This window comes from Urocitellus parryii, chromosome 9 (assembly GCF_045843805.1).
Source record: "Urocitellus parryii isolate mUroPar1 chromosome 9, mUroPar1.hap1, whole genome shotgun sequence".
Lineage (NCBI taxonomy): Eukaryota > Metazoa > Chordata > Mammalia > Rodentia > Sciuridae > Urocitellus > Urocitellus parryii.
This window is the reverse complement of record NC_135539.1, coordinates 137,108,654-137,131,878: the sequence shown is the minus strand read 5'-3', so window position 1 is coordinate 137,131,878 and position 23,225 is coordinate 137,108,654. Positions and strand designations below refer to the sequence as shown.

At 40.1% G+C, this 23,225-nt stretch overlaps 1 protein-coding gene across 1 annotated transcript in view; it reads left to right on the top strand.

Moving 5' to 3' along the window:
- Positions 1-23,225, top strand: part of Pappa2 (pappalysin 2) — a 240,625-nt gene that overhangs the window by 130,619 nt on the left and 86,781 nt on the right. Inside the window, exons 12-13 of the mRNA XM_026388519.2 lie at positions 13,875-14,010; positions 14,213-14,426. Coding sequence (XP_026244304.2) covers positions 13,875-14,010; positions 14,213-14,426 — 350 coding nt within the window. The remainder of the gene's footprint in view (positions 1-13,874; positions 14,011-14,212; positions 14,427-23,225) is intronic.

The window sequence follows — 23,225 nt, the reverse complement described above, 5'->3', positions numbered from 1 at the left end:
ATTTGTTTGGTTCACAGGGAGCCCATCAACATATACAAGATCGTATGTTCATGTTTATTTTCATGGTTGTTCTAAAATGTCTTCAATTTAGAAAGGTCTCACGCAAGCTGGACTGGTTAGCAGTCCTAACAGAAACCACCACATGCTCACAGGGCTTTAAACACCAGGGTCTTCCATATCAGTTACCCATTATGGACGTTTGCCTGGAAACCCTTGCTACATGAAGTCTGAAGCCCGTTAACTGTAATTTCTTTCTCTTTTTGTTTGGGTTTAACTAGATAAACACTGAGTATGATCTTAAGCAGAAAATGCAATTCATGTGTCATTTATTGGACTTAAAAGATGAGTATCCCTGACACTATGCAGGAAGGAAGAAATACCTATATTGAAATTTACTGTGTTCCAGATATTTTATTATTAATTCTCATAAAAATTATCTTTTAGAAATATAATTTTCTTCATTACTAAATGGCTATCCTAAAAATTAGAGATGATTAACACTTTAGATAACTTAAAATTCAAATTCAGTTTATTCCAAAACCCGTGATTCTTCCTCTCTATACCAGGGGTTGGGAAATATTTTCTGTGGAGAGCCAACTTAAGAAAATTTTGGGGTTCATGGGCCATACAATCTGTGTCACATCTACTTGACACTGTTGTCAGTATGAAGGTAGTCCTGGATAATAATGAACTAATATGGCTATGTTCTAATAAAATTGTATTTATGGACACTGAAGTTTGAATTTTATATAACTTTCACATTAATCATCTTATTTTTTTCAAACATTTGAAAATGTAACAATGACAAAAATATTATCTCATAGGCTATACAGGCAATGGGGTCAGAATGGGTTAGATCTGGCCCACAGGCAGCAGTGTGCTAAGCCTGGGTCTATATCATGTTTCCAATAAATGCTATAAGGTATTTATGAGTACTTATTTCCACACTGTGACAATGTCTACTTTTAATTCAATGTAATGAACACTGCCATATATAAACAATATACTGTAATATGGGGGCTTCAAAGATAAATGAATTACCATCTTCATCTGTAAGGTGCATATATGGCAGTAGACATATGTTCACAAATATTGTGGAAGACAGAATGTCATAGGCTGTGCTGCAGGCACAGTAAAGTACAGAACAGACTCAAAAGACATGGCAACTAATCAGAAATAGGGAGGTAAGATAAAGCTTATGTTAGGCTGAGTTTTTCTATTTATCACATCTTAACACACACACACACACACACACACACACACACACACACACTGCGGTCGTCATAAAATAGCTTTCAGGTTTTTTTTTTTTTTTAGTCAGTTTTTTCACTGCTGTGACCAAAAGACCTGACAAGAACAATTTCAAGCAAGAAAAGTTTTTTGAGGGGCTTGTGGTTTCAGAGGTCTCCGTAGACAAACAGCTAGCTCCATTCTTTAGGGCTGTAGGAGAGGCAGAATGTCATGGTGGAAAGTGTAGTGGAGGAAAGTGGCTCAGGATATGATGATCAGGAAGCAGAGGGAGAGAGCCCTACTTTTCAGGGATAACACGCATACCCCAAAGGCTTGCCCCCAAGGACCCACCTCCTTCCCAGCCCCACCCTACCTGCCTACAGTTACCACCCTTGGTAGGGATTAATGCATTGTTAAAGGTTCTCATAACCTCTGAGCTTTCTTGAATTATCTAACATGAGTATTTTGAGGGACACCATAACATTCTATCCTGGCCCCCAAAAGCTCATGCCCATCTCATAGTACAAAATAGAGTCCTCAGTTTCAAAAGTTACACGATTGCCCAAATTTCAAATCCAAAGTCTTCTCTGAAACTCAAGGCAAACTTTTATCATGAGCTCCCGTAAAAATCAAAAGTTACATGTATGCAATATATAAAAGTAGAGAGTAAATATTTCCATTACAAAAAAAGAGAAATAGAGGCATAGAAAGAAGGGATTGGACCAGAACAATCCAGCTGGGCAGGCAAGTAGGCAGCCCAGGGGTTTATTCAGCTCCACCCTATGGCTTTGCTTGTTGCAGTCCACACCACTCTCCGTTGGCCCGTCTCTGATTCAGGCAGCTTTTCTCAACAGATATTCCACAGTACTGGCCTTTCTTAATCTTGGGGGAGATCTCCACTGCAGCTTTGGCTTCTTCCTCACATCTCCTCACATTGCGCTCTCAGGGGCAACTTGCAGGGATCTGACCCTGCGTACTTTGCCTGGTCTCCCAGGCTTTCCTTTGAAATCTTGGTGGAGGCCTCCATGACCCCCTAACTCCAGTACCCTGCATTCCAGCAGAACCAGCATCTTGGGCAGCCAAGGTCTGCCACCATGTTGAGCAGTAGCACAGCTTCTAGGGACCTTGGCTACAGCAGGCTCTGAGTGCTTGGATGGCCGAGCATGTTGAGAAAAACTTCCTGGGCACCACCACTTCCTTAGCCCCAGTTTTACTCACAGTTTCTGGCTAAACTGCACGTTTTTCAAATCTGTGAGATCTATTTTCCGCTCTTGGTGATCACAATAAACTTGGCTAAAAGCTGCCAGCAATATCCATGCCACCACTTGAATACTATGCTGCTTAGAAATTTCTTCCACCAGATTAAGAAGTCCATTGTCTTTAAATTCAGCCTCAGAGAAAGTCTCTGGACACAGGTAAAAGGCAGATAACTTCTCAGTCAGAATTTAACATAAATGGCCTCTAGTCAAATTACCAATACAGTTCTTCTCTGAAACCTTCTGACCCTACTCTTTACTGTGCACAGTCCTATCAGCATTCTGGTCTTCTGAGCTCCCACCAGAGTCACCCTTTAAGCTCCATTTACAACAATCTAAGCTTTTCTAGCTTGAGTCACTGAACTTTCCAAAATTCCTCCCACAAACTCCAAAAAGTTCCTAAAGCATCTGAACCACATGATCAGGTTAGACACAGTAACAATCCTACTTCTTGGTACCAATTTCTGTTTCAGTCAGCTTTTTCACTGCTGTGATCAAAAGACCTAACAAGAATAATTTTAAGGAGGAAAAGTTTGTTTAGGGGCTCATGGTTTCAGAGGTCTCAGTCCATAGACAGCTCCATTCTTCAGGGCTTGAACAGTGGCAGAACAGTGTAGGAATATGCCAGAATTTTTACATCTCCATAACTTCCTGGGTGGAAAATTCCTTTTTAAATTTTTCTGTAAATGTTTCTCCCACTTGGTTTCCCCAATAAATGCACACTTACCTCTGAAGATTTAGCTGAAGGATAGTTTCCTTTATAAAGCCTATTCTTTCTTGAACTTCCCTCCTGAACCCCAGCTGGCATAGTCAATCACTCCCCACTCAATGCACACGTATCATCATTTCTGCATACTTCACTGCTCTTGTCTGTCTGTCCCTCCTGTGAACTATATGGATCTTGTAGGAAGAGATCATGTGTAGTCCTGGAGCTACGCCCAGCATTGAGCAGAAAACCTACTTGTAATGTTCAAAATGTTGCGTAAATTAAGGAATAGATAATGAGATATTAGGTCTTAGCCTTGGCAATTGGGAGCATATTGATATTACTCAAGATGTAGAATAGAGGTGAAGATATAGGACTGTGCCTGAGCTGGATTGAAAAGGAGAGGTGGCTGAGGCCCAGAATGGGGGAAAGCCCCTTTATCCTTTGGATCTGGAATGTCCCCTCAAAGGCTCACATGTAAAAGCAAGGGCCCTGTTATAGTTTGGATATGAGGTGTCCTCCCAAAGGCTCCTGTGTTGATGCAGGCGTGTTCAGAGGTGAAATGATTGGATTGTGAGAGTTGAAACCTAATCAGCCCATCCTAGGTTGATTGCACTGACTGAGTGGTAACTGTAGGCAGGTGGGGTGTGGCTGGAGGAGGTTGGTCACTTGGAGTGTGCCCTGTGAAGGTGCATCTTCCCTGTGACTGTGTGCATCCTCTCTCCCTCTCTGCTTCCTGACCCCATTGTGAGCTGAGCAGCTTTCTCCTCTTGAGCCCTTCCCCTGTAATGTTCTGCCTCACCCTGGGGCCAAAGTAATGGAGTCAGAGATTTATGAACTAAGACCTCTGATACTATGAGACCCAAATAAAATTTTCTTGCTCTAAGTTGTTCTTGTCAGGTATTTTGGTCACAGAAACAAAAAGCTTACTAAAACTGTCCCCAGTGCTACAAAATTCTGAATTGGGGGTTTAGGCAATGATTGGATTGTAGGGCTATAACCTCATTGGTGGATTAATTCATTTGATGGATTAATAATTTGAATGAACTATTTTGTTGGGAACTGTAGGAAGTTGAGGCACGGCTGGAGGAAGTAGCTCACTGGAGGTGTTTTCTTGGGGGCTATATCTGTCTCTGCCCCTCTCCCTCTCCCTCTCTCCCTCCCTCCCTCTCTTTTCTTTTTTCTTCCTGGCTACTGTGAGTTGAGCAGCTTTCCTCTGCCATACCCTTATGCCATGATGTTTCTGCAGTGGAGCTGTCCATGGATGAACTGAGACCCCTAAAACCATAAATCAAAATAAATCATTCCTCTTTTAAGATGTTCTTGTCAAATAATTTGGTCACAGAAGCAAAAAACTGACACAGAACTTTTTTTTTTTGCAAATTTCTAAAAAATATGGAATATAGGTTGAATAAAAAAGCACAGTCAAAGGGAAACTTTCAAGGATAGGGAGAATGAATGGTTCTCTTGAATTGTGTCAGGTTGGTTTCTTCAGAGTGAGCTCTCAGGCAGAGTTGAGCATGCAGGGTAATTGTAAAGGAGGAACCTAGGAATCAACATCTAGGGGAAGGAAGGAAAAGAACTGTGAGCTGTGAATGGGTGAAAAAAGAAGGTGAGCAAGCTCAGCTACCCCTCCTAGAACGAATATAGAGGACCACAAAGGACTAGTCAGGAGTAAGTGGGAAAATGCTGCTTGCCATAAGGTCCTTACATTATTCATAGGATAGTAATGTCATTTGAATGTATATTAGAATAAATTGGAGATATATTATAATCTCTAGAATAATCACAAAAAGTACACATAAAAACAAATAGCTGTAGGCAAGAAATCCAAAGAGGGGATTAAATGGAATAATAAAATAACTCGATTCAACCACAATAAGGCAGGAAAAGAGCCAAAAATAAATAGCAGACGGATCTGAGAGAACATGAGTACTTAGATGGCAGACTTAAGCCCAACCATATCATTAATTCTGTTAAATGTAAATTGTCTGAGGATGCCACAAAACAGGCAGAGATTGTCAGATTATATAAAATAAAAACAATTAATGCTGTCTACAAAAAATGCACTTTAAATATTAAAGACATGCTGATTGAAAGTAAAAGGGTAGAAAATGATGTACCATGTAAACTCTAAGCCCAAGAAAGTTCACGTGGTTTAGTAATATCTGACAAAATAGAGTTCAAAACTGAGCAGCCAGAGAGATAAAGAGGGGAATTTAATAAGGATACATAGTCAATTTATCAGGACATAATAATCTTGTTATAAAAAGGAAGCACTTAAAAACAGAACTTCAAAATAGATGAATTTAAAATTGAGAGAACTGATGGAAAAACAGCCAAATTCATAATCAGAACTGGAATTTATCATCCATTTTCTAGTAAATGATAAGACAAGAACACAAAAGAAAATCATGAGAGATGTGTCAGGTTTCAATATCACCATACAATGTTTTGGCCTCATTGACATTACAGAAATTCTCTACTGAACAACTGTGGCAGGTGAATATTACATTTCCCAACACCAGACATATGCTGGATCATAAAACAAGTCTCAATAAATTCATAGTGACTGAAATCATATAGATCTTGGTGTTTGATAATGTTTTCTTCTAAATTATACATTAATTGTGCCCATAATTTTGACATATAGAGCTTTCAGCATCATTTGGTTATAAGTATGTTGTAAAAACTCATAATTTCTTTTTAAAACCTGTTGGAGTTTAATTTTATTTGTTTGTTTGTTTCCAGCATGGATTTTTCAGAGCATAACAACTGTGCCAGTTGTGACATTATTAGAGGGTGTTTTTTTCCTCCTCCCTTTGGTCCTTTATTTTATTAGGAAGCACTTCAATGCTGAGTCTTTATTCACTCAGAAGTTAAGGACTATCCACGATAAAATGTGTATTCTGCATCAGATCATCAAAAAGCATCTGCCACTTTTACTAATTTTCTCTGTATATAATTATAAACAAAATCATCTACAAAGTTCTTTCCTCCATTCTCTGTTCCCTGCTCCTTCCCTGTCTTTATTTTTTCATTTTTTCTAGTTGGATACCTTTTTTGTTTTTAATTACTGACAAATTAAAATTGCATGTGTTTAGCTGGGTGCAATGGCACATGCCTGTAATCCCAGTGGCTCTGGGATTGACTGATGGATCACAAGTTCAAAGCCAGCCTCAGCAAAGGCTAGGCACTAAGCAACTCAGTCAGACCCTGTCTCTAAATAAAATGCAAACTAGGGCCAGGGATGTGGCTCAGTGGTTGAGTGCCCCAAGTTCAATCCCTGGTACCCCCCCGCCAAAAAAAAAATTGCATGTATTTACAGTGTGTACTTGATATGTATATATGAGTATACACTGTGAAATGATTACCACAATCAAACTTTTATAAGTGAGTTCTAACACTGGATTAAAGATGAGGATATCTAGTTATACTTCAATTTCAAATAAACAGTGCATGATATTTTAGTATAAATATCTATCAATACTATATTATTTACTACGTAAGTAGCATATCTTCATGTAATATTTGTGCAAAGTAATATTAAAAATCCATTGTTTATCAGATATTCAAATTGAAGTGAACATTCTGTTTTTTGATTTGTTTGTTTTTACTAAGCCTAGAACTCTTCTAATTGTTCTTTAGTCAGTCAGATGCTAATCACTTATTCAGCAATGACCACAAATGTCTCAGGAATTATCCAAATTTTATTGTTTAGCGAAAGAGAAACAGTGACATGTGGAAGGCAGTTAGTTGTCCAATCATTACTTTGGATTTTTTTTTTTTTAAAGATAGGTGAAAATACCCTCTTTTAGAGAAACTTATCTAACAATATTAAAGTTATCTGAACTTTCAGTCTCCTATAGAAAGGGAACAACAAACTAGTAAGTGGTTTCAAAACTGGAAGAAAATGTGGACTTTAAAAACAATACTGCAAACTCTGCTTTTTACCATGAACTGGTCAAGTAACCTTATATAAGTCAGGTAATTTCTCTGGGTTTGAGTTTTCTTTAAGTTTATTTCAAATGTGGTGTTTAGACTGGATGATTCCTTCCAGATCTGCATTTAAACTTACCCTTGATAGTGAATTTTTAAGAGAAACTAATAAATGAATATGATAAATAACAGTCATCAACTACTAACTGCTAAGGGCAAGGGTGATGCTATCAAGCAATTTAAAGCCTGTTACTTCACAATGTCATTCCCAGAAAGCTTGTTGGAAGTATAGGGTCTCAGCTCTACTCATGCAGGATCTGCATGCTAACAAGATCCTCAGTGAGGTGTGTGTATGTTCACTGTGCGATGCACTACTTCTAGGGATGGTTTTCTTAGCATTCAGTGAAATGGTTGATTTTGAAATGCTCCCAAACTCCCTCTAATTCATCAAGAGAAAATTAAGTTGAGTACAGAATTCTCTGTTTAAAATGGCAGAAAATTTTCTTAGGTATATTAGAATTTTTTCTATATGCATGATTGAAATCTCTAAAAAAGTTCTCGTGCTTTGAAGATTTTTCAAAGAAAAATATTCTGTTGTTCTGAACATTGACATTTTTGGATACCTGCCTTCCCTGGGAATCTCGAAAAAGCAAAGGGATGACTACATGTATGTGATTTTCACAAAAATCAAAACCTAGCCTAGTACACTCCAAAAGTCAATGTCAGCATGGCTGAATAGTTTATTCCCCAAGGGTAAGGCTCTGGTTTCCCCTTTCCTATTTGATTGCTACTAATCTCATTCTTCATTGATTTTACATGGAAGCTTTTGCCAATCCCAAACATGGCAGTTTCACAGCTATTCAGGAAGGACACTTGCTTCACCCAGCAATACTCTCATTTCTCCCTCACTTATGCATTCTTGTCCCAAGAAGACCTTCTCTAGTTGTTTTCCATAGCATTATTTTTTCTCAATTTCAGGCTTGTTCTTAAATGGGGTTTCCCCAGAATTCAGGATCTGAATGAAGATTTGCATGCAGAATTCCCCTGAGATCAACATCTGTGGGTGCTGAGGTAGCCTTTCAGAGTTGTCTTACCCTGTCGACCATCGCCACTACTACCAAAAGACATCTTCTTTCATTAGACTTGACTGCCCCCCCCCCACACCCACTCCAGGAAAATGCAATGACCTTGCATATGGAGGTCATTTTCCAGAAAGAGACTTTGCTGTGACCTGAGTGGCACGAAAGAAGGGGTGGGGTGTATCACATCAGAGCATCCACTTGGTCCTCTCCCCTTCTAACCCTCTTCTGAGTCCCAGAAACTTCTATCAGAGTCTCTGTAGATTTAGTCTTGGTGTCTAAAATCATGGTTTGCTCTTAGAAGGAATTGAGGCAATCATCAGATTTGATCCAAGCCTCTTAATTGGCAAAAAACACATTTTTTAATGTGTACCCCTGGACAGTGAGTACAGGCCTTAACAATGGGAACCTCTTCGTTCCACAAAATAACAAGTTGGTGTTATTTTGCTGCTCATGATATTTATAGCCTTATCTGAACCATGAAAGAAAAATGCAGGAAATCATCTGGGCTTTGATCAATTCAGAGAGGCAGGGCTTAGACATGGGGAGGAAGTAGTCAAAACTCCCCATGCCATTTGACACATCCTCCATATAAATACAGCCAAGATGACATGAAGACAAGAAGTTGGTTGCCTCTCAGCCTTTTTCCCTCAATTAGATTTGGACTTTAGGGGAGAGCCTAAAACTCTGGGAGTCAGTCTTCACCTTGTCAAAATTTCTGAATTCCACACAGTTGACAATATTATTAGGTCATGCTGGGCACAGTAATTCCAGTGGCTCAAGAGGCTGAGACAGGAGAATCATGAGTTCAAAGCCCAGCCTCAGCAATAGAAAGGTGCTAAGCAACTCAGTGAGACCCTGTCTCTAAATAAAATACAAAATAGGGTTGGGGATGTGGCTCAGTGGTTGAGTGCCCCCTGAGTTCAATTCCCAGTACCCCCCAAATATATATTATTAGATTGAGACATGAATTTGGCAATATTTTATATCCTTCCACCTATCTAAAAAGCATTTAATGTTTTAACCAATAGTACAGGTATTCTTAATCTGATTTCTGGAGACCCTAATTGAACCACAAATGGCTTTTAAAGTTATCTCTCAGCTCCCTAAAACTGTATAAAGCTGTTAGTTAAGTGTCTACATGAGTTCATTTTGGGGGAAAGAGAGAGGTCTCAAAGGTCAATACATTTTCTAAGGAATCTATGCTGTCCTGCTCACCTCAAATTAAGAACAGTGGTGCAGTCAGAAGAATGCAAACCTTAAAATGGGAAAACCAAGTTTCTTCCTTCCCCTCTAGCATTTGCCCTGGCAAAACAAACAAACAAACAAACAAACAAAAACACTTCTTTTTGAGAATCTTTGTTTCCACTTCTATAATACAACCTTTTTATCCTGAGGATAAAAACGCTCAACTCAGAATAAACCCTCATGAGCCCCAGGAGCCGGTGGGGGCTCCGGCAAAGCACGGTCTGCAAAGGGAAGTCAGGCCGCCTGTTCTCTCCTGGCCCAGGGCCTTGCTTTCCCTCTGGAATCAGGAAGTGCCATAGAAGAGTAAAAATGGAAAAAGCACAGGAAAACAGCAACCCAGTCACTAACCAAAAGCATTTTAAAACCTCAGTGAAGATTCTTTTCAAGTTTGTGGTATGCTTTTAGGGTCTGCTATCCAGTGACCACCACAAAGGGTGACCTGGAAGTTGACATGCTTAACTTGGGAGCATATCAAGTGTATCGTGCCCAGCAGGCAGCCGGGAGAAGGATTTCTTAAGCCCAAACCGTTCAGCATTAGAGAGATACTCTTTCAACCTTACCCTTCTCCAGTGGCCAGCGGTCAGATGGAGTGGTTAATGTGCAGTCTTTGAATGAAAAAGCAACTTAGTGTGTGGGGCTGGGCTTTCCCCACTATCAGTGTCTTTCTGTCTCTCTGTGGTAGATCTATCTGTCCACCACCAACTTCATCATATCTAATATCTTTTTCTTTCTCTATAATATATATCTATCCATCCAGCCATCTCTTATATTTCTATAATTTATCTCTATTTCTACATAAACTATCTAGATCTACCTAATTTTCTCTTTATCTAGTCTACTTCTCTATCTCCTTAGAAACTCTATCTTTTCCTATATATATATCATCTATATCTACCTATCTATATCTGTCATCCATCACTGTCATCTTTCTGCTCTGTGTTTTCTCTTTGTTTCAAAATACATTGTGATAGGTTTACTGAGTTGATTTCACTGTCAATCTCTCTATCTTGGAACAATTTCTTATACTTTAGAACTGTTTGCTTTTCTGAGAGACCTTATCTCCTTCCTGATATGTATTTATGCATTTTCTTTCTTGTAAGAGACATGATCAAATCAATTTTATATTGCCGATGTAACCTATGGTGTAGTCCCCTTGTTAGAACAAATATTGAAAGGTGAAAGATAAAACTAGCAATGCTTTTGACTTTCTAGCATTCTGAATCTTTCACATACCTGGTCTGAACAGTCCCTGTTGTACTTCATGTGAACTTGGTCCTGGAGGGGATAGCTATGCAGAATCACACATTGAATGTGATCAGAGGATGTCACCCTTGCAGTGGCAGAGGTGATATGGAGGTAGAATAGTAGTGCTTCCTGTTGCCAATTGTTCTACTCCTGCTACTACTTGTCTTTCATGTCTAAGAATGTAAAATTCACTATTTCACATAAAGTGAAAATACTCCAGGCTACTAACATATTCAAATAGTTGTGACTTGACTCTTTAAATATCTTTAAATAAAGAATATACTTCTAATTTTCTAATTCCACTGTCAATTCTGGAAGTTTCTATGTCTCTAAGCACAGCAAACTAGAAATTTTCTAAATTTCTCTAATTAACAGAATCATATATAAAATGTATTTTATATATTCCATTTATAAAATAGAGATACATAATATACTAAGAACTTCAAATATTGACAGTTTCTATGAAACCAGAACTGAAGTTCACATTTCACATTTCCACAGTCCACATTTCCACAAGTGGTAACTGAACAAAGCAGAAATAAAACTTTTTAACTTATACATTCAGAAAAGTATAATTCTCTATATTTCAAAACATGAAAATGTTTAATTTTAAAATATTGTCCTTTCACCTTTTCTTTTTACAAAGCAAACTAGGTGAAAAACATTGTATAAAAATCATCTAACACTAGACCTTACTATGCTATAGGCGTGCCTCCCTTGCTCTCACAGTTTCATCTAGTCTTCATAGTAACCGTGTCAAATAGGTAGTCTCTTTCTCAATTATGGGGAACAAAGGAACCTCAGGCTCATACAGGAGAGGTGGATCACTCAGATTTATCCAGGTGGTAGAGATTAATCCAAGAGCCACATGCAGGTCTTCTGCCTGGCCAGCTCCCTCTGGTCTGTAGCTTTGCTTCATTCCTCTTTCCTCTGCTTGGACTGGTGATGCACGTATGTGCAGATTCAGGCTAATCTATGCTTGGAGATGCCAATTGTTGTGTGAAAGAATTTACAGTTTCTTGTGCTTCTAATTGCTGCTGCAGGGCATATTTGGGGTAAGAATGAACTGCAGTTTTCTTTCCTATGTCACTGAGGGAGGAAATATCCAAGACTCAGCATCCCATAACTTGATCAAACTCTTGTCCTTCCACTTTGTGTAGCCTGACTTGCCTTGGCTTGCATGTGCTTTGGAAGTCCCACCTGTGGTTTTCCTACTTAAGCCTCTTCCCACAATCCATGGTACAGAGACATTGCCATCAGGAGCAGCCTCTGAGTTTCAAGGGTGTGGTATTCAAAAAGCCTTAGAACACAGGGGGCATTGCTAGGAGATACAACAGGGGTTGGAAGCTTTGGGCACAGGCTCTCAGAACAGAAATGCTCACAACATGAGACCTGCCTCTGCTAACTAGTTTCAGTGGGTGGCATTTACTTGGGGCCCAACAGAGGCTGGGAAGACTGAGCTCTCCTGTTCCTGTTGAGGCCGCCCCCTCTTTAGGTCTGAGGCCTATTGAGGGAGACCCACCAGGTGCTTGTTTGGATTCAGTCTGTTCCTGGCTCAGGAAATGACCCAGAACTTTCTTCTAGTGCTCAGGTCTCTTTTGTGGTATATGAGAAGGAAGAGGTTATGGGAGTTCCCAGGAGGCTTTGATGTCATTTGCTATTGGAGTGGAGAGCATTGCCCTGGGCTCCTGGTTTCCTTGGGGTGCTTTCATGTCTAGCCCTCACTCAGACAGGGACAGAGGACTTCCTATTGGACCCTATAACCTATGGGTCTGGATGCTTCTGAAGTTATGAAGGAATATTTATTACTTCAAAGAGGGAAAATAAAAAGAGTATAAAAAGAGTGTGTGGCTGGTCTTTCCCTCGAGGAGGAGAGGAAGAAGGGAGAACTGTGCTGTCTTGACCACTGCAAATCATAAAACCACTCTGATTAAGCCATCAGTGCAAATGGACACTAAAAACACATTGCCAAGATTCAGGGGACACCAGTCTGTGGACGAGAGGGAATTCTCATTAAAGTGGAAAATGTGTTTACTCTTCTGCTCCCTACTTTAGAGGAGGTCCCTGCCATTAGAAGCAGTGTCCTGTTTTCACACTGAAAACAAATTTCCTGAGTACCTGATAAAAAGCCAAAGAGATGCATACAGAATTTCATTAAAATCCTTATTCTATTAATATAACATACATGTGACACCAGGGAAAAATGGCACTATTCTCTACAGAAATCAGGGGAAACACGCAGGTATAGAAAACAAAAGTAGAATTGTTGCATCAAGAAAGTCTATTGGGGAAAATAAGCACTGAACTCCTAGGAGTGGCTTGTGGAGAGGCTCTATTCCATCCTCGAACCTCTAAGATGTTTACCTTTCTATTAAAAGATTCTCAGAGACAAAATTTTCATAGTTTACTTTGAAAGTCTGTTATAGTATTAATCGACCTAACCATCTAGGAATAGTCCTTATAAATTATAACAAAGTAGTTCTATGTCTCAGCGTGGGTTTATTTTCCAGGCAAGGACAGGGTGGATGAGCATGGGACACCAGGACAATTGCATAAAAATAAGGAGTTTTTCAGGCTTTAATCTCAGAACCAATCGCCTGCAGAAGCCTCCTTCCGTGTCATAGTTCACATGGTGACTTACAGGTTCTGAGAAACATTGGTGGTGGGAGGGACAGATAGAGAGGGAGATGGGGAAAGATAGCAAGGTGTGGCCGTGCAGCACACATGGTAGTTCAGAGCCAGCTGGCTTGCTAACTTGGATATTGGCTCAGTGATCTCCTGGTCCACTTCTCTCACTTTCCTGAAAAGGAGACATTTAGGGCTCTGTGGAGTTTATTATCTCCAGCAAGCTTGTCTTTGAGTGATCTTTTTGGGAAATTTTAAAGAATGATGGGTCTAAGTAAAAAAGAAACAGTTATGGTAAAATGTAGTTCCAGAAAAAGGTAAATAGGATGCTTAGAAGCTGAAAATTATCTTCTTTCCATCTCATCTTGACTTTGGGTGTGACCTTGGATGCTCTTCTGTGCCTACTCCATATTTTTCCCATTTGTAAAGGAGAAGAAATCTCTTACTTTATAAATGGTGAACCATCTGAGAAGAAAAGTGATGACACAGCACATGCCTTGATTGCCACAGAAATAATGACTCGTCCATATATGTGCTTATGCCCAGGTCTGTTTCAATAGACCAGGAGTTGCCGTGGCAATTTTCATTTTCTTGACGTCTGATGGCCTGGCCCCTGGGGAGCATCAGCGGCCAACAGTGACCCTCTACCTGACTGATGTCAGTGGAAGCAACCACTTTCTTGGTGAGTCTGAGAATAGTCCATTTAGAGCCACTAGAGAATGATCCATTGACCCAGGAGTTGGCTTGATGTCTATCTCCAAGGTTGTTCAGGAGCGCGCCTGCCTCACACAGCTATGGAGAGGATGGAACGGACATAGGTGTGGAAAGATGGTGCTGGCTGAATGGCTGGAGGGATTGTTTCTCATCTCCTTATTTCTCTTCAGGAACCTATGAACTGTCGTGCCAGCATAACCCACTGGTTGTCAATGTGAGCCATCACACAAATGTCCTCTCCCACCATACCACGTCCATGCTGCTGAACTTCTCATCCCCACTGGTGGGCATCTCCGCAGTGGCTCTAAGGACATCCTCCCACATCAGTCCTTCAGTTCCTGATAACTGCATGGCAGAGCATGAGGGGCAGAATCAGGGACAGAGGTACCAAGTCCCCTTTCTTCCTTTGTCCCCTTTTTCCTGTGGCTATGAAGTACTGTTACCATTTAGGTGCACAGTGTTGTGTACACAGTGGCTGCTTGATATTAATATCCTAAAATGGATTTAGAAACTACTACAAAGTCCCCAGGAACTAGCAAAGAATAATTTGTAGAAGGTACATATGGGTTTTAAATTTTTCTGTTCTTTTCTTAGCTGAGCTTAATTTTTGTGTAAATATTTAACATCTTTACAAGGTCTTAACATCTTTTTTTACATATAAAACCACTAACTTCAAATCAACATTGCTATAAACTGCCAAAAATTCTTTGCCAAAAACTCAGTGTTCCCTAAGCAATGTATATTGTTCCACCTGCTCCCACCTGGACAGTGTAGACAGCAAGTTTAACAACTACTAGCTAAAACATGTCACACAATTATTTAGTGTTACCTATGGGGGGAAAATAATATATTCATGTGTCTGTCTGTGGACATCTGTGATCGTCACCCTCTATACATACAAGGGTCACTGAATTCTAGTAGTAGCTTGTAGGAGACTACTTCACAGCACTGGCCTGCCCAAGATCAGGGGTAGGGAGAATACATATAACAGTCTACACTGCGATTGGGGTTGACTCATCTCATCAGTGATCGGAAGGGAACTGAAGGTAGCAGGGTTCATCCCCTCAGAAGGAGGTGAGATCGCCTACTTTCCACTAGGTGATGGGGATCCTAATCACAGATGCTGGTGTTTCAGGTGGTACTCCATGACTGAGTCGAGTTCCACTGTGCCCTTTGAGGAACACCAGGAACCCGGTTGTGAGAAGAATGGGGAATAGGCAGCACAAGAGTATCTTGGTTATATATTGTTCCGAGGCAAGTTATATCAAAATTTAGTGGTCTAACATACACATGTTATCTCACAGTTTCTGGGGGTGAGGAATCTAGATGCAGCTCAGCTGGGTGCCCCTCACTTGGGGTCTCTGATGATGCTGCAGTCAAGCTGTTGGCCAAGTCTTGCTGCTACCTGGAGGGGCACTGGAGAATTCCCTCCAAGCTCTCGTGTGGAGCTCTTGGTAGGCCTCAGAAGATCCCCACCCATGGTCCCTCACATAGGTGTTGGCAGTTGGCATTATCACTCAGCTGTGGCTCAGTCCCTTGTCATGTGGGCCTCTCCATAAGCTGTCCAGTGTCTGAGACTTGAAAGCAAATGATCCAAGAGAAAAAGTAAGCCCCAGAGGGTGAATGCATGATAGACTTCCCAGAAGGGAAGCCACAGTCTTTTTATAACATAAGATGGAATTGACAGCTCATTACTTCTGGCATATTCTATTCATTACAAATGAGTCAATGAGTCTATCCCATACTCAACGGAAAGGGTTTTCACAATGCACAAATCACTGAGGACCACCTTAGAGGCTATCTATCATGTGCAGTATTAGTAGTTTGTGTTAGTTGAACACTTACTATGTGCCAAGTATTGTTCTAAGTACTGGGAGAGAAACAGTACGGGACAGAGCCTGGATACTGGGCATTGTAACATCATCTGGTTCATCTGCAACTTGTAAGTTTTCTTAGTGAGAAAACACCTTTAAACATTCACACAAAAATGTCGACTATTAAAATAGCATTGCTTATTAGAGTTATTGCTTCTTTCTCATGTGATTTCAAATTATTTTCTCTACTGGCTTTACCTCTGGCCTTGAGCCATGCAGAATGTCTTTCGGGTCCCTGAAGTATGTGTTCTTGATGAGCTTCGCACACAATGTTCCCACTTTCTGGAATGCCTTCCAGTCCTCCTTCACTGCAGCTCCTCAGGTTCACCTTCTGGGAAGTTTTGGCAACTCCCTGTTTCCATAGGACATAATATATAACCCCAACTCTACAAAAGCGGCTGTCACATTGGGTGGTCGCTATTATTTACTTCTTTTTCTTTCCCGTTAGCCTATGAGCTCCCTATAGTGGGAGTTCTGTTTAGTATCTCTCAGTGATTAGAAGAGGGCCTGGCACATAGTAGGTACCAGAAACTGTGTGTTCCATGATAGTTGCTGATTTTAAATGCTCTGTGGAACAGAATGGAGCAAGCAAAGTAGAAGACACAGCTGTAGACATGAAGGACAAGAATCCCCCTCAGCATCACAGCTGTGAAATGTCAACAAAGACATTGATTAATTGTGATCATTGCTGTTAGTTCTTCACTTATTTTCATGTGGCACTGTGGGAAAATAAGTTTTATATGCATGCATGCAAACCAGTGGAAATAGAATATGATTCTCCAGTTTACACTGAGAGTATCTGGAATGCGTAAGTATTTCCAAACCACATATGACAGACAGGAGCCATGCAAATTGGCTTTTCCCTCTCAGCCAGCAGATGAGTGCAGTATAGTGAATTTTTATACACAAGAAACCTAATAAATCTCATATATTTTGTCATTTAAAGTTTGACTCCTTATGTACTTTTGAAAAACAGAAGTCTTTTTGTAGCCTTGTATCAATTAGTTTTAAATGTAGGTATGCCATAATATGAAACTCTCAAAATTTGCACACGGCTACCTCTTTTTTACCCCCTGACCTGAATTTCATTAGTAATTCCATGGGTAGGGAAGATACCTGGGTATAGAAGATGTGTTGTTTACTTTGTATTTAATTATTAGTGACTGTTGCTCTGTCTCTCCTTTAACATTGTATCTTTAACCAACCTGACTGACCCACAGAATCTCAATGGCATGCCAATAAACATAGGTCTGGCTCTTCAGTGACAGTCATATCTTTGCCTTGGACAAAGTAATTTCTCCCTTCCCATTTAGATACTAACAATGCAGAAAAATTCTTAGCTAAACCAAAATCCAACCTGGCCATGAGAATATCTGTGAGGGTTTCCTCCTGATTGCAAAAATGTATTAAATTAAGAAACACTGTTGGAACCAAAGCATATAATTGTGTTCTGAAAAAAAGAAAAGTCAAGTAAGGAATAGAGAGATACGGAAAGAAGAGAGGGAAATAAGTCATTCCTTCTTCATTTCCTTGCCCCTTTGGCTGTTTTGATTTTTAGGTGAACAGTGGGATCATTTATTTAGATGGGCAGTCTGAGTTGCAGCCAAGTCCAAGGAGAAGCAGACCAAGACATTAGGGTTGGATCATTTTGAATCTGTCATCTCTACCAGGCATCCATGTCAGAAAATCCACCAACAACTGCTCTCTGTGATCTTGGGTGAGACAGAATCTGGGATGGATACGATTAAGAATTAAGGCCATAGAAGTAGATTAGATTATGTGGAGATTTGGAAGGAATGAAGGGGAAAGGACGAAAGGAGAAAGGGAAGGAGGGAAGGAGGGAAGGAAGGGAGAACCCCTTTGGCTCTGATGTGTCTTGGTCTTGTTACCCACTTTGTTGGGATAGTTGTCCAGTTTATGGTCTACTCCACTGACCATGAATCCCAAGAATTTCGAAAATCAAACTTGGTGTTTCTGATTTTGGCTCCTATGCTCAAGAAGAACATTCTTATTCACCTACCATTTCCAGCTGTACCCACTTTGCGGAAAGATCCTGCACAATCTGCATAGTGTTAGCACCAGACAGACTTTTAAATATCTCGGATGAGTTCTTTGAGAAGTGGAAACCATCTTTTTTGTTAATGTATTGGGATTTGGAGCGCTTCTGATAAAGAATCCAGGCCATTTGTGTGTTAATTTACTTACAGGAGTGGATTGGTTTGCAGATAATCAGGACTCTTCATTTTCTACTTTAGAAATTTACAAGGTCAAATCTAGAAGAACTGACCAATAGGAAATTGCTGGTGGATATGAGGCATCTCCTACAATGGGATTTTGTTCTTCCAGTCACATAAATACTTTGGAAAAAACTGATGGTTACTCCTCTGACCTGTCTTATGGCATGTTCACAGGGTCCCCAATGCTGGGTTGCTGGAGGTAAAGCCCTTTCCAAGTCCTGGCTGACGACAGTGGCTGAAGTGTCTGTGATTACTCTTCTCCTTACAACATTTACACTTTCCCTTCTGTTTACCCAGATTTCTCTAAGTGCAAACATCATGCTTCTTTTAAATTTTCCTCACATTTCAAACAGCTTTTGTTTTTTCTAATTTGATGTAACACAGTTAGGTGTAAAACTTTTTGCGACGGTTGGTCTTTATTAGGATCCTACTTCTTGCCAAACCTTTTGCCTCCTTAAATGCTTTTGGCTTTGAATTCTACTGTGTCTGGAATGAAAATGTCCATCTCTGCTTTCCCTCTGATTGTATTTGTTTGATGAATATTTGCCTTTCTTTTATTTTCAACCTTTCTTTATCTTCACTGCCAATGAGCCCCGGGGCACATTGCTTCACTGCACTGTTTAGAGAGAGTAGCAGCGTGTAAAACTAATTCACAACTTTATTCTGAAAATTTATCTCATGAGCCCTAAGCGTCCTTTAGGGCTCTGTAACACTGTTGCCTTTGGGATGTTTATCTCCCAAGATGCAATGGCTTTTGTCAGTGGCTGCACACCCCCACTCTCCCTCTCCCTGCCTCACCAAGACCGTTATCCTTTGTGACCTGAAGTTTTGAAACGAGTAAAGGGAGGGTGACACTGATGAGAATAATGGATAGAGAACAGATCTCAGACAATAAAAAGCAGTTCTTGGTGTTCTGTTCTTTACAGCCGCCAGGGAATGAAGAAAGAATGACTTGTTTACCTCTCTTAGTAAGGAGGAGAGTGTAGGAGAGAGAAGCAAAGGTACGCCTTCTTTCCTTTAGAAAAATCCATTCTTGGTTTTTCCCCTTCAGAAAACAAATGTATGCTTTGGTGTCCAATGATGTTTCTGAGTTTTACTCTAATAAATTTTGCAATGAAGAAGACATTCTTATAGATTCTAGCTCTCAGGTTTGGTTTGGGGTATTGATAAGAGTTTCAAATTTTTCAATTTTGCTGATCTTTGAGTAGGAAGCAGAAGTTATTGTATTATTGTGCGGTTAACTGAAAACAACACACCTGGAGTTGTAGAACATTCTAGCATCAAGAGGGAGCAGCACCAATGGCAGTTTCCATGCTTTCCCCCTCCTTATTTATTTTTTAGTCATCCTCCTTTTAGAAGGGGTGCCAGTTATTCATCAATCTATTGACTCTCAGCTCCAAATCTACCCCTATCACCTGCCTTGCAATACCAGAACTGAGTTTTGCTAGTGTTTATCCTTTGCCAACCAGGGCCATATTTCTTAAGCATGTTTTGAGTATGAGAGGAAGGGGCTCTCTTCCTGGCTTCTTCTTTTTTTGTGTGTGTGCTGCTTCTCTTTTGCTGTGGTGACGTGTTCAGCCAGTGGTGCACATGACACCTACAGCTGAGCTCCACGGCCACTTAGGTTTCCAAGGCATTTGTTTTCTTCACAATCAACCAAAGATCGTGGATGAATCTATTGTGATGTCACTGTGTGCCATAGATTATTAGCATCCCATGACCCATCAACAAGGAACTCAGTACAGTACTTAAGCCCAAAGCCGCAGCCAAACTGATCCCCAAATCCCATCTCTGTGAATGTCTCCTGCCACCATTTCAGGACACAGTAATTAGAATAGGAAAGGTTTAATGTAGTTAATAACTAGCAACAGGGGATTAACTCCTAAGGGGTAAAGAAAACTCTAAAGAATAGAGGAATAGTTGGAAAAGGAAACAATCTTAACTTTAGACGATTAGAAGAGTATCAAAGGAAAGAACAAACATGGAAGAGGCTCTCCATTCCAAGATGGGATTTAGTTCTCGTTAGAGAGGGTATGTGTGTCAGTGGATGTAGAGAAGTCTGCTGGGTTTCTGCAGGATGGAGCTGGCAGTCAGGAAACCACCCAGTGGGCTGCAGCTGAAAGCTCATTACAAAGCTGCATTATGGGGAACTATTGGAACTTGCTGAGCAAGAAAACTGCCATTAGGATGTACCTAAAACCTTCTTGGAGGCACATGGGGCACTGATAAAACTTGATGAGAAGGTACCCACAGGGTTCCACTGAGACTTGTTAGGGAGACAGTGGCTGCTGGTGGAACTTGTAGAATGTGCAGGGTATACTGTGCCTTATTAGGTGGTAAACACCACTGGCTACTCCCCTACAGGACTGCAGGTTGGGTGCTGTGGAAGGGAGGGGTGGAAAGCCTCACAGGTATGAAGAAAGGAACTCTTGCATCAACAATGTCTCTCCAGTGCTGGCTCCCAGGTAAACTCCATGCTGGCTGTCAATAGAAACGTTAGCATGGTCTGTCTCTAGTGTTACAGAGTAGGGCAGTGAGGTGTGGATTTGGAACTGAGCAGCAAGAAGTTGATAACTGGCAGACAGTCTTGTCAAACAGCCAAGAAGGAAATCCTCTTTCATCTGCCTTTTGTTCAAGATAGGATTTCCTTTAAGTTCCTGGGCTTAATATTAAGATTATTTAAAAATATAACTTCTAAATAGATTGAGCTAATTAGAAATGTATATTTTCTTATTTTAATGTTTTGAACTTATTATAAGTCCAAGACAAAGTATAAATATTAGCTTATTTAGTATAAGTACACATTTTGATTGAGATGGAAAACAAGTAATGGATACTCATAAAAGTATAGCAAGTACTGAGGTTTGCCTTCAACTATAGCTAATAAGGGCCCAAAATTGAATAGGATATTAATCTTTTTAAATGAATATCCATGTGGAAACATGAGTTCTTTCTTTCTATCTCTTGCCTACCCCCACCTATATACTCATGTTTTGATTCTTTTTATCATGGTGGATAATTGAGAATTGATATTCATAACAATTTAGCTCTAATACAGATAGATAGATGTGTTTTCATGTTTCATAAACATTGCTATATTTTACTTCAAGTCAAAGAGAGCCTTATTTAATTTCAAGTAACTTCTGCGAAGTTTAATATAAATCAAACCATGAAACTAATTATTCTCCAGGTGTGGTGGCGCACACCTGCAATCCCAGTGGCTCGGGAGGCTGAGGCAGGAGGATGGCAAGTTCAAAGCCAGTCTCAGCAACAGCAAGGCATGGCACTAAGCAACTCCGTGAAACCCTGTCTCTAAATAAAATACAAAATAGGGCTAGAGATGTATGTAGCTCAGTGGTTGAGTGTCCCTGAGTCCATTCCCCAGTACTCACCACCAAAAAAAACCCTAATTATTCTAGTTGGTGTGTGTGTTTGCCACTGTGTATAGAAAGAGATAGACTTCATCATCTAAGAAACTTTTAATTGCCACAATATGCCAGGAATCATTTCCCTTTGAGGAAACTGAAACTTACAGTGCACAAATTTGCCTTGGTTGAGATAAGCAAAACCAAGACTAGAATCCTCTTCATTTGTTCCTAGTAGGGAAAGCTTCCTCTCAAACAATGGCAAACTCTTAGAAATATATTCATATCTACTACCATCCAAGAAATCCTACTGCCGCCTCAACTATATTAAGATTGGTGTAACAAGAGTTTAACTGGCCCTAGAATAATTAAGAGCACCTGTATTTTGGATACATTGAAGTAACAGATGTTATTTTGAGGAAATGGTGAAAGGCAGATAAAGGCAGTATGTGAACCTGGTAAAGTGGAAGGATTCAGTGGAGGGGTTACGAGGGATGGAATTGGAAAGATACTTTGGACTTTGAGGCAAGTTTAGGAAATGTATAACCCATACCAGGATAATTTCATAAGCATAATCCAAGGGCTTGGGGTCATTAGGAAAAGAGGTTTTACCCAGCTCCTATGTGGTCTTAACCCAGACAAAAAGAATCTTTTTTTTTTTTTAAGGAAGAGAAAAAAAATAAGTTAATAATAATAAGTGCAGGTAACCCAGAAAGAGGAAACCCCAAGTTTGAATACCTGGTTTATGGGTGTGTCAGCTTTCTATTGCTGAGTAGCAGTGTTACCACAGTTACCAGCTTAAACCAACACATTTATAATCTCACTGTTTCTGAGGTCTCGGCAAGTCTTGACTGGGTCCTCTGTGAGGTCACAATAAGGTGTCAGCCAGAATTAAATTCTTATCTGCAGGCTTGACTGGGGAAGTCCACTTCCAAGTTCACAGAGTTGTTGTTATTGCTTCTGAAAGACCTCCCCCATTGCCAACATCTCCCATCCAAATGCCAACATCTCCCATCCAAACTTGTTACAACTGATGGACCTGCATGGACACCTAAGTCACCCTAAGTCAATGGTTTACGTTAGAGTGGACACTTGGTGTTGTACATTATATGGGCATGGACACATGTATAGTGGTATATGTATGCCATCATAAAATCATACAGAGCATATTCACTGCCCTGAAAATCCTCTGTGCTCTGCCTATTCACCTTGACCACTATCCTCACTGCCACCCCAATTCCTTGGCAACTGCCGATCTTTTTACTGTTTCCATAATTTTGCCTTTTCCAGAATGTTGTGATGTTGGATTCACAGAGCAGATTGGCTTCTTAGCAATATGCACTTAAGGTTCCTGCATGTCTTCCTATAGTTTGATAGCTTATTTCATTCTGTTGCTGAATAATATTTCATTGTCTGAGTGTACACAATATTTTATTTTTCCATTTATCTACTGGAGGACTTCTTGGTTTCTTATAAGTGTTGACAATTAGGAATAAAGCTGGTATAAGCATCCATGTGCAGGTTTTTGCATGGATATAAGTTTTTAACTCCTTTGGATAAATAACAAGAAGTGAAATTTATGGATCATATGGCTGAAAGTATGTTTAGTTTTGTAATAAAGTGTGTAATTTTTTAAGCAAAAAAAGTATTTTTGTAAATAGGAATATCATCCCCCAATTTTTTCTTCTTTTTTTCTTCTCTCCTTTT